An 11,585-nucleotide genomic window follows, 5' to 3' on the forward strand; every position below is an offset into this window, starting at 1 on the left:
TAATGCAGTGGGCAGGGTTTGGTCCCCGGTCAGGAACTAGATCCCCCATGCTGCTGCAATGACCGAAGATCCCGCATGCCCCAACTCGGACGGGGCAGCCAGATACATACATGAAGATTAAAAGTAGCTCTTGAGAGCCCCTTGGACGGCAAGGAGATCCAGCCAGTCCATCCTAAAGGAGATCAGTCCTGGGTGCTCATCGGAGGACTGATGCTGAAGCTGAAACTCCAACCCTTTGGCCACATGCTTGTGAAAATCTGACTCATTGGAGAAGACCCTGATGCTGGGAAAGATTGAGGGCTGGAGAAGGGGACGACAGAGGGTGAGATGGTTGGATGGCATCATCGACTCAATGGACATGAGTTTGAGTAAACTCTGGGAGCTGGTGAAGGACAGGGAGGCCTGGCGTGCTGTGGTCCATGGGGTCACAAAGAGTTGGACATGACTGAGTGACTGAACCAAACTGACTGAAAAGTAACTTACTTTAAAGCTACAAATCAAGTTATAAAGATGACTAACACATGCAATGTGTATTATCTGCTGGTCTCTCTGCTCAGAGCTTTTCATGAAATACCTTATTTAATCTCCACGATACCTATCTGATGCTCGCAGTATTAGCAGCCCCAGGTCTGAGGTTCCTACAGGAGAAATAACTTGTCCAAGGTTGTGCTTGGCTAGGAAGCGGTAGAGATTGGGCTTGAACCCAGGGAGTCAGGGGTCGGCGGGCACACCTGTAACACCACTGCCGCCGCCCTCTGCCCAGCCTCCCGGGCCCTGCCGGCCTCACCTGTGGTCTGTGCTTGGTCCTAGGGCTCCAGAGGCCGTGGGCATGATGCTGCGGGTCCTGGTGGGGGCTGTCCTGCCCGTCATGGTGCTGGCTGCGCCTCCGCCCATCAACAAGCTGGCCCTGTTCCCGGATAAGAGCGCCTGGTGTGAGGCGAAGAACATCACCCAGATCGTGGGCCACAGTGGCTGTGAGGCGAAGTCCATCCAGAACAGGTGGGATCCCGGGGGGCGGCGGCTAGGCGGGGTCTGCGCAGGGGCCCAGAGCGGAGGAAGGAGACGGGCTGCCCATGCCCGACGCCGCCGCAGCAACTTGGACAGCGGTCTCCTCTCGCAGGGCCTGCCTGGGACAGTGCTTCAGCTACAGCGTCCCCAACACCTTCCCACAGTCGACCGAGTCCCTGGTGCACTGCGACTCCTGCATGCCGGCCCAGTCCATGTGGGAGATCGTGAGTACAGCCGACCGCCCGGCCTCCCCGAGCCTGGGCCCCGCGCGTGCGGGGCTCGGGGCCACTGCTGGGGGCACGGGCGTGGTCCTTGCCGCCTGGGGGTTCTCACGGCTGACGACAGCACCTGCAGGAGAGGAGCCCTTTCTGAAGCTTGCTTCTGACATCAGCCACTTGTTGACATGCTCTCGGAGGCATCCTACTGTTAGAGAATGAGACCCAGATTTCCGCCGTGCCCCTTAAGGCCCATCCACAAGCCATGCCTTCCAAGCTTCATCCTGCCTCTCTTACCTTCTGTACCAGCTTGACCCTTGACACCAACCCACCTCCTTTTGGTCTCTTATACCTACTTGACTTGTGATCACCACACGGCCTTTGCACCTGCCCTTTGCATCCAGGAAGCAGTGTCTGGGCTTAGATCCAGAGTTTCAGGGGAGGTTAAGTGGGCAAAGTCTGGGGCAGCGGGGAGCAGGGTGGGTGGGTAAGGCCCTCCCAGGCAGAGGGAACGGCTTATGCAAAATCTCAGGCAGATGAGGCAGCAGGGAGCTGGCAGGAGGGGGGCAAGGTCGACGGCGGGAGCAGGGGTCTTCGGCAGGGGGCCTGTGAGGAGTCAGGGGCTCTGGGTGAGGGCAGTGGGAGCCCGGGGGCTGGTTTCAGGCAGGGCGGGCCATCTGGGGGTCTCCTGGCTGCCTGGGGCTGGGGAGGAAGGTGGCAGGATGTGGGGAGACAGGCCAGGGGGTTCCTGCAGGGACTCACCCCTTCGTCTCCCCCGACTGTGCCCACATGCCCCGGGGGGCTCAGGCTTCTGAGGTCTCGGGTGATTCTTGGCACTGTGATGTGGGTTGCCCTTGGGGCCTCCCTGCCTGCCCCAGGCCCTTAGAAACGCCTCTCCTCTTCCATCTGCCCTGCCCAGGTGACCTTGGAGTGCCCCGGCCACGAGGAGGTGCCCCGGGTGGACAAGCTGGTGGAGAAAATCCTGCATTGCAGCTGCCAGGCGTGCGGCAAGGAACCTAGCCACGAGGGGCTGAGCGTCTACGTGCAGGGCGAGGACACGCAGGGGGCCCAGCCCGGCGCCCACCCCCACCCCCACCCTGGTGGGCAGGCCCCTGAGCCCGAGGACCCCCCTGGGGCCCCCCATGCCGAGGAAGAGGGTGCTGAGGACTGAGGCCCCCGAGTCTCCCTCCCCTCCCACTCCCTGTGGAATGTGGGGGTCTCGCCCTCCCGGGGAAGAGTTAGGGGGAGAGGCTGAAGCCCCCCTTTGGCACTGGATGGACTTGGATTCAGACTTGGACTTGGAAGGTTTCCCGGTTGTCGTGGAGATCTGAAGGGGGTGGGGCTGGGGCCAAGCTGCACAATTTAATATATTCCAGAGTCGGGGGCAGGGGCAGAGATCTTCAGGGCTCTTTTTCAGGGCGAGGGGAGCTCTCTTCCTGACCGCCTCTGAGATGTGTGCCCTTGTTTGGGAGGGAGAGCGGTCGCTGGCTACGCTGCTGAGTTGGCGAGGCATTCCAAACTGTGCCAAGGCCCCCCGCCCCCCGCCCCCAGAGCAGCATCTCCTGGTGGCACTGAGGTGGCCCTCCCGTGGTTGGGAGTCAGGCCTGGGCAGGCCCCCGCTGACTCCTGGCCCTGGAGCGGGGAGCCAGGCTCACTGGCTTCCTCGGCTTCCTTGGGGGTGGCGCAAGGCAGGGATGGCGGGACCTTCTGGGCTGGGGGGAGAGGATGACTCCCTCCATCAGACAGCACCCCTCCCTCCCCCCTCCCTCCCTCCCAGATCTCAGTGCCCCCCCAACATGCTCCAGGCCCCTCAAAGTTGGTGGAGCCAGCCTCACCCTCTTGGGGAACCCTCTCTACACATCTGATGCTGGGGAGGGGTCTCCCTTACCCAGAGGGTTCCCAGGAGGGACATGGTGGGGTGTGGACTCGGGGTGAGCCTCAAGAAGCGAGGGAGAGGAGCCACGAGGGCTTGTGGGGCGCCCCTTGACCCCGAGGTGCTCCAGTGGCCCGGCCCCGCCCCCGCCTCCCAGCTGCACTTTAGCCCCAGAGAGGGCGGGGGTCCCCGGGGGGCGGCAGTCAGGCGGGAAGGGAGGAGCCCCCTCAGCACCCACAGCTGCCTGCACCCGCTCTTCTGTCCCGGACCCCTGCTGGACCCCCAGCCCCCTGCCAGGGGGCGCCCCGGCCCTCACGGCTGACCCGACAAGAGCTTCTGGAGCTTGTAACCAGTAGACTGTCTCCCCGAGGGACCCTGAGTTTTCTCGTGAATAAATTCCTTCAACACCCGTTTTCTCGTCCTTGCCGGGAGGCTCTGCTGTCTCAGGGTGCCCCGAGGGGAGGGCCTCAGGCTGCGCATCGAGCCCTGAGAGGACCCCCAAGGCGAGCATGGTCTGCAGGCCCCCCCACATCCTAGGGGTCCCCACTTCCTTGCAGCCCCTCCTGGCTCCTGGCTCCCCACTTCCTTCCTGCAGAGGCTGTTTCTGGCCCACATGTACCTTGGGTGGGCCTCGAGAACCCTGCTTCTGACTTTGACCTTTGACCCCCCTGGGCCTATGACCTCTCCTACCCTCGAGTGACCCAGCCACAGCCCTTCCCGGCACCCCAGCCTGGCTTGGCCTCAGGAGAAGGGGAAACAGACAAAAGCAGTGGTTACAGACTGATATGCAAAGTGGGATGCTTTGCTAAGTACTTTATGTAAATTGACTCACTTCACCCTCACCACTCCCTGGCGAAGCAATAACTGCCCTCATTTTATAGAAGAGGCCTCAGAAGTGCAGAGGAATTAAGTAACTTGCCTAGGGGTTGAGAAAAGTCTCCAACAGGACTTGAACCCAGGCAGTCTGGCTGAATCACTCTCCTCGGTACAATCTTAGGAACTGCCGTTGGTTCAGTTCAGTTCAGTTGCTCAGTCGTGTCCAACTCTCTGCGACCCCATGGACTGCAGCACGCCAGGCCTCCCTGTCCATCACCAACTCCTGGAGCTCACTCAAACTCATGTCCATTGAGTCGGTGATGCCATCCAAACACCTCATCCTCTGTCGTCCCCTTCTCCTCCCGCCTTCAATCTTTCCATTTGTTGATCACCTACCATGTGCCAGGCTGGATGGTGGACAATGCTTGGAGTCCTTTTCCCCTCAAAATGACCCTATGGATTTGTTATCATTACCTGCCTGTGGCTGAAGTTGGGGATCCCAGACTCTTCACTGAGACCAGGCAGGTGGTGGGAGAACTCTCTGATCGTTCTTCCTCACATCCGTTGCTGTAACCACCAATACTAGGCAGTCTGTAGATGCCTGCTAAGTTGCTTCAGGCGTGGCTGACTCTTCGTGGCCCTGTAGACTGCAGCCCACCAGACTCCCCTGTCCGTGGGCTTCTCTAGGCAAGAACACTGGAGTGGCTTGCTATTTCCTTCTCCAAGGGATCTTTCCAACCTAGGGATTGAATCCCTGGGTTCTTATGTCTCCTGCATTGGCAGGCAAATTCTTTACCACTAGCACTACCCAGGAAGCTATATCATTTCTCATCCATGGAGGATCTTCATTTTGCAAATGTGAGATGAGAGCCTCTTTGCTCTGGGAGTGCTTTTCCCAGGCTGGCAGACAGTGGCACCCAGATTCCAGTCTAGCGCCTTCTGGTGATAACAGTTGTGTATATGCACCTGGTTTCTCCCGGATACCACGCCTTCCCTGCATAGCTGCTCTTCACTGTTGTGTAGGTTGTGGACTTCCCAACTATAGAATGGCGCTCCTTGCAATTGGGCAGGACACAACGGTCCTGGGTGGTCCTTTGTCCCTTGTCGTGGAATTGGGTTGGAGAAAAGTATGTACCTCCATATGCACGCAGCCCTCAGTGACCTCTCAGGCAGGGACAATCTCTGGCCATATAATAAGTCCTTTGCTTCCCAGGTGGCTCAGATGATAAAGCCTCTGCCTGCAACGCGGGAGACGGGGGTTCAATGCCTGAGTCGGGAAGATCCCCTGGAGAAGGAAATGGCAACCCACTCCAGTACTCTTCCCTGGAAAATTCCATGGACGGAGGAGACTGGTAGGCTACAGTTCACGGGGTCGCGAAGAGTCAGACACGACTGAGCAACGTCAGTTTACACAACTGGAGGTGGGGCTGACTGGAGGGCACGCAGAAAGCGCTCAGGGGCCAGGTTCAAATGGAGGACTTCCTGGGGTGGCGTCCTTGGCACTAGGCTCTGAGACCCGAGCATCCTCTTGGCAGAAAGAGTCTTGATCAGCGGCTGCCTTCATCCCAGTGTGAAACAAGGCGGGGCATAAATGGATAGATACATAAAGAGACTGAGAAGAGGCTGGTTGGAAAGGCGGCAGGAAGCTGGGCTGCGATGCCAAGGAGGTGGCCTGCAGGTGGCAGGCCTGGAGCAGCCGTGGGGGCTCAGCTTTCACGCTCTGCGGTAAGAGCCGTGGAGGTGTCTGCACAGAACTGGGTTTCAGCGAGACCAAAAGCAGTCTCATGGGAGGATGAGGTTTGTCAGGGAGGGGTTGCTGGGGGCCAGTTGGGAACTGCGGGAGTCCAAGCAGGCGGTGGTGGAGGCCAGGACTGGGTGGGGTGGGGAGGGCCAGGGAAGCGGGGCCGCAGGGAGAGGCACCGCTGATGGCCGTGTGAGCAGCCAGCGGAGAGAGCCAGACTTAGAGGGCAGAGACGTGTCGCTGGCTGTGCCCGCGTGCCGATGGGAGTGAGATGCGAATTACTGCCTGCTGATGTTTCCCTTGGCCAACCTCAAACTGAACCACCAAGAGGACCCAGAAGAAAAATTGTAGGTCCCCCCCACACCATTCACCCCCAAACCCCACAAAGGCAGAGGAGTTGAAAATCTTGACAAGGGATAAGCCCTAACGCAGCATGGCCACGCTGGCCTTTCTCCAGATGGGCGTGTGATTAGCACCGGCTCCCTGAGCCAGTAACTCCCGTCTAGTTTTCCTCCCCTGCTCTGAGCCTCTGGGAAAATCCAGAATTCCCAGATTCAAATCCTGGCTGGGCTGTTTCTTGAGCCATTCACTGAAGATCTGAGTTTTCCCTTAGCAAGTTGGGGAATATTGATCACACCCACTTCCCTCGCAGGGTCGTGGTGAGCTTTGTATGAATCAGTGTACCTGTAGAGCTTGGAGCAGTGCCTGACATAGAGTGGGGCCTCAACAAATGTCAGTCATTATAATTATTCTTCATGGGGCTTCCCTGGGGAGCCAGCGGTTAAGACTTTACCTTCCAGTTCACGGGGTGCAGGTTTGATCCCTGCTTAGGGAGCCAGCACCCCACATGCCTCACAGCCAAAAAACCAAAACCTAAAACAGAAGCAGTATTTTCATAAATTCAATAAAGACTTTAAAAAGGGTCCACGTCGAAAATCTTAAAAAAAAACATAATTATTGAGAATAAGTGATTGGCCCGCAACTGCTGATGGCTGGGCTGCGAGTTTTGCTCATCCATTCACTGAACATGTATTCATGGCAACCTAGTACATGCTGAGAACACAGCGGTGAACACAAGGTGGCTCCTGGTAAAGGGTCTGCCTGCCAGGGCAGGAGACGCGGGCTTGATGCCTGGGTGGGGAAGATCCCCTGGAGGAGGAAATGGCACCCCACTCCAGTACTCTTGCCTGGGAAATCCCATGGACAGAGGAGCCTGGCAGGCTGCAGTCCATGGGGTTGCAAAAAGTCGGACACGACGTAGCGATTCGACAGGAACAACAACATATGCTGAGGATACTACAGTATCCTCACAAATCCCTGCTCTCAGTTAACCAGCTGGTTAATGGCTCCTGTGAGAGCAGCTCTGAGCAGGCCTCCCAGTCCCCCGGACCCTGGTTTCCCCACCTCTGTCATGAAATGCTCTTCTTGGTCCCCTGTGTGATGGCAGGCACGGAGGCTTGGGACAGAAGACTCCCTAGGACTCGGCTTTCCCATTACGGCACAAGCCTTCTCTCTCGAGGGAGGGAGCACCCCGTGGCTAGAAGTAATCAAGAAAAACTGAGCGTCCTTGACGGTCCCTCTCTACCCTGAAAGGTTAAGGATGTCTAAGACTGTGTTATTCCATGACCGAAATGACAGATTTAAGTGCACAAACTTCTGAAAAGTTCCTGAATTCAAGATAATAACTATGGCCACAAGATGGCACCACTACCCAGGCCCAGTCTTGAAAATTTATTTTTTTGAGTATAGCAAAGTACAGTTTATAAGGTAACAAGCATCTGTGAATCTATCACCCAGAACAAACAAATGCTAACATTTTTGGTCACGTTTTCATATTATTTTTTTTTTCCAGCCACACCATGAGGCTTGCTGGAATCTTCGTTCCCCAAGCAGGGATGGAACTCAGCTCCAGAAGTGAAATCTCAAGTTCTAACCACTGGACAGCCAGGGAATTCCCTAGATCTAAAAAATATTTTATTTTTTAAAAGAAGTGCAGTTGATTTACAACATTGTGCCAATCTCTTCTGTACAGCAAAGTGACTCAGTATATACATGTATACATTAAAAAATATATATTTTCCATTATGGCATTAAAGAATATTGAAGATAGTTCCCTGTGTTATACATTAGGACCTGGTTGCTTATCCATTCTAAATGTAATCATTTGCATCTACCAAACCCAAACTCCCAGTCCACCCCTCTCTTTTTCCCTTAGATTTTTAAAATTTTAATAAAGGAATCAAACTGAAAGAGTTAAAGCAGAGGGTGCCTGCATGCTAAGTCGCTACAGTCGTGTCTGACTCTGCAACCCCATGGATGGTAGTCCGCCATGCTCCTCCGCCCATGGGATTCTCCAAGCAAGAATACTGGAGTGGGTTGCCATTTCCTCCTCCAGGGGATCTTCCCCACCCAGGGATCGAACCAGAGGCTCTTATGTCTCCTGCACTGGCAGGCAGGTCCTTTACCACTGGCGCCAGCTGGGATGGCCAAAGCAGAGGGAATAATATTCAACTTCACTATATATTTAAACACCTTAAAATGTATTTAATTGATTTAGTTTTGGCTGCACTGGGTCTTCGTTGCCGCCCGTGGGCTTCCTCTGTAGTCTGAGTTTCCTCTTTGTTGCAGAGCACGGCCTCTCACTGCGGTGGCTCCTCTCGCTGAGCAGCACGGATTTTAGAGCTCGAGGGCTTCAGCAGCTGGCACGTGGGCTCTAGAGCATGGGCTCCGCAGTTGTGGAGCATGGGCTCAGTCGCCCCACATGTGGAATCCTCCTGGACCAGGGATCGAACCTGTGTCCCCTACACTGGCAGGCAGATTCTTAACCACTGCTCCACCAGGGAAGTCTTCACCATATACTTTTAATTTTCTCAAAGCTAAAATGTACCAAGCACATTCTCCATGCCAAACGGTTTCAAGGCTCAACCCAGGTGTTTGTCCACTACCCCAGTTTCCTAGCTGCAGGGACACAAAAAAGCTTGGCCAAGGTCACAGAGCAAGTAACAGAATCGGGATTATGAACCCAGGAAGTGTCACAGATTCAGTGGACATGAATTGGAGCAAACTCTTGGAGACAGTGGAGGACAGAGGAGCCTGTCGTGATGCAGTCCATTGGGTCAGAGTCAGATACGACTGAGTGACTGAACGGCACCAACACTTGGCCCCAAAGTGTATTCTACACAGGACTTCTCAGCTTTGCTGTTGCTCGCATCAGAAATCCCTGGGCTGGGGAGCTCTGCTCAATGTTATGGATGGGAGGGGTGTTAGGGGGAGAATGGATACATGTATATGTATGGCTGAGTCCCTTTGCTGTCCACCTGAAACTATCACAACATTGTTAACTGGCTATAATCCAATATAAAAAAAAATCCCTGGGCTGAAGAAGTTACTGCAGAGCTGAATGCATTCCCATTTTACAGATGGGAACACTGAGGCTAGTAGCTAACACTGACACAGCACCATGAAGTTTACTGATGATACCAACAACCCTGAGAGGTGGGTGCTGTATTGTTCTGCTAGTTACTGCAGAGGAGCAAACAGTGGCCCAAGGAGATGGAGTTGCTGGTTCTGAGTCCACAGAGCTGCTTAGCAGAGGAGCTGGGATCCCAAGTCTGCTCTTTCTGGCTCTCTGCCCAGAGCTTGGTATCCTGTTCCCTGAGGCAGGACAGAAATTGTCATGATGCTGCCGGTGGTGTTGGGAGGGAAGGCAAGCCTCCCCTTGCCACATGGACCTGGCTGTGGGCAGGGATGGGACTCTGGGTGCCACACAGCAACTCGGGGCAGGGTATGCAGGGTCTTGAAGTTTCTCTGGGTGTTGGGCAGACCTGAGTTTCAGTTCCACTTGATCTTTTGCTGCTGGTGACCTTGAGAGAGGCCTTTGGCCTTTCCTAGCCCAGTTTAACAGTTACCTCCTAGCATTGGTCTGTGGGTAGGAATAATAAAATAAAGCCCCTGGAACATAGCAGGAGGCATTATTTTCCTATTTCTGTGGAAGGAAAAAGACCGCAGCCACCTGGGATTTTCTTTACATTCTTCCCCATTTCCTTTTTTTCTATAGCAATTATCATTCTGGGTTTCCTAGGTGGCTCAGTGGTAAAGAATCCACCTTATAATGTGGGAGATGCTGGAGACGTGGGTTTGACCCTAGTTGTGAAGACCCCCTGGAGGAGAAAATGGCAGCTCAGTCCAATATTCTCCCCTGGAGAATCCAGTGCGTAGGGTCACAAAGAGTCAGACATGACTGACCACACACACAATTATCACCCTATGCCCACTTTGAACGTTTTTTATGCATAGTAAAGTCTATGAAGTTGGATATTTGCTTTGGTTTCTGTAGTGTCCCAATTGGATGGAACAGTGTCTGACACGTAGTAGGTGCTCCTTATAAATGTTTGTTGAATCCACGATCAAGACTATCCCCAAGAGATGCAAAAAGGAAAAATGGCTGTCTAAGGGGGCCTTACAAATAGGCAAGGGAGAAAAGAGAAAGACATACTCATCTGAATGCAGAGTTCCAAAGAATGGCAAGGAGAGCTAAGAAAGCCTTCCTCAGTGATCAACACAAAGAAATAGAGGAAAACAATAGAAAACAATAAAAAGCAGAGACGTTACTTTGCCCACAAAGGTCCGTCGAGTCAAGGCTATGGTTTCTCCAGTAGTCATGTATGGATGTGAGAGTTGGACTATAAAGAAGGCTGAGCGCCGAAGGCTGGTTTTGAACTGTGGTGTTGGAGAAGACTCTTGAGAGGACTCTTGGACTGCAAGGAGATCCAACAAGTCCATCCTAAAGGATATCAGTCCTGGGTGTTCATTGGAAGGACCGATGCTGAAGCTGAAACTCCAATACTTTGGCCACCTGATGCGAAGAACTGATTCATTGGAAAAGACCTTGATGCTGGGAGGGATTGGGGGCAGGAGGAGAAGGGGACGACAGAGGATGAGATGGCATTACCGACTCGATGGACATGAGTTTGAGTAAGCTCTGGGAGTTGGTGATGGACAGGGAGGCCTGGCGTGCTGCAGTCCATGGGGTCGTAAAGAGTCAAACACAACAGAGCAACTGAACTGACTGACTGAATCCATGATATTAACCTGTGGTGTGTCCAGTAGAGACTCAGTTCCGGTTGTGAGGGGCGGGAGGAGGCAAGGGTACAGAAGGTGGGCCAGGCCTGTCTACCTGCAGTGACTCCACCCCACCTGGCCTGGAGATTCCCCATTCCCACTCTTTGGTAGACTGAGAGTGCCAACAGCTTGATCCTTCACCCTTAGTGCCTGGCACTGTCGGGGGACAGGATGGTTTCTGCTGGGAAGGACTTCCAGGAGGAGGTTGCCATCTATTTAAATTAAAGGTTTGAAGGAAGCGCAACCAATTATATGTTATATAGGGCTCCCCAGGTTGGTCGTTGGTAAAGAATCTGCCTGTCAGTGCAGGAGAGGCAGGTTCCATCCCTGGGTGGGGAAGACCCCTTGGAGAAGGAAATGACAGTCCACTCCAGTATTCTTGCCTAGGAAATCCTATGGACAGAGGAGGCTGGCGGGCTAGAGTCCATGGGGCTGCAAGAGGCGGGAAATGACTTAGCGACTAAACCACAACCTATCGTAACATATATGTACACATATGTCAAGCGATCTGCCCAACATCTCCCAACCGGCTCGCCCCGGTAGCGCGTGGGCAAGCCCCTGTTGGAAGCAGTTCTGGATGAAGGTGGCCCACAGCCCCCTTCTCCGAGTTCCTCCTGCGCCAAGTGTGAGTGGGGAGGAGCAGGCGCGGTGGGGGGCGGGTAGAGGCCGCTAGAGCTGGGAGGCGATCTGACATGGCCCGGCTCTCGGATCATCCCTCTGCAGGCACAGGGGTGCCGGGGACCCCGCCCGCCTGCGGGGCCAGAGCTCGGCTCTGCCCGCCCACAGCGGGGCGGGACGCAGGCTCCGCGGC

At 54.8% G+C, this 11,585-nt stretch overlaps 1 protein-coding gene across 1 annotated transcript; it reads left to right on the forward strand.

Annotated features, from left to right (window-relative positions):
- Positions 1-391: 391 nt before the first annotated feature.
- Positions 392-3,514, forward strand: LOC120854977 (neuroblastoma suppressor of tumorigenicity 1). Its single transcript, XM_040229437.1, has 3 exons — positions 392-999; positions 1,121-1,232; positions 2,143-3,514. The coding sequence occupies exons 1-3, from the start codon at positions 830-832 to the stop codon at positions 2,392-2,394; spliced, it is 534 nt and encodes a 177-aa protein (XP_040085371.1). The 5' UTR covers positions 392-829; the 3' UTR covers positions 2,395-3,514.
- Positions 3,515-11,585: the final 8,071 nt, after the last annotated feature.

Source organism: Oryx dammah, unplaced genomic scaffold (genome assembly GCF_014754425.2).
Source record: "Oryx dammah isolate SB20612 unplaced genomic scaffold, SCBI_Odam_1.1 HiC_scaffold_27, whole genome shotgun sequence".
NCBI lineage: Eukaryota > Metazoa > Chordata > Mammalia > Artiodactyla > Bovidae > Oryx > Oryx dammah.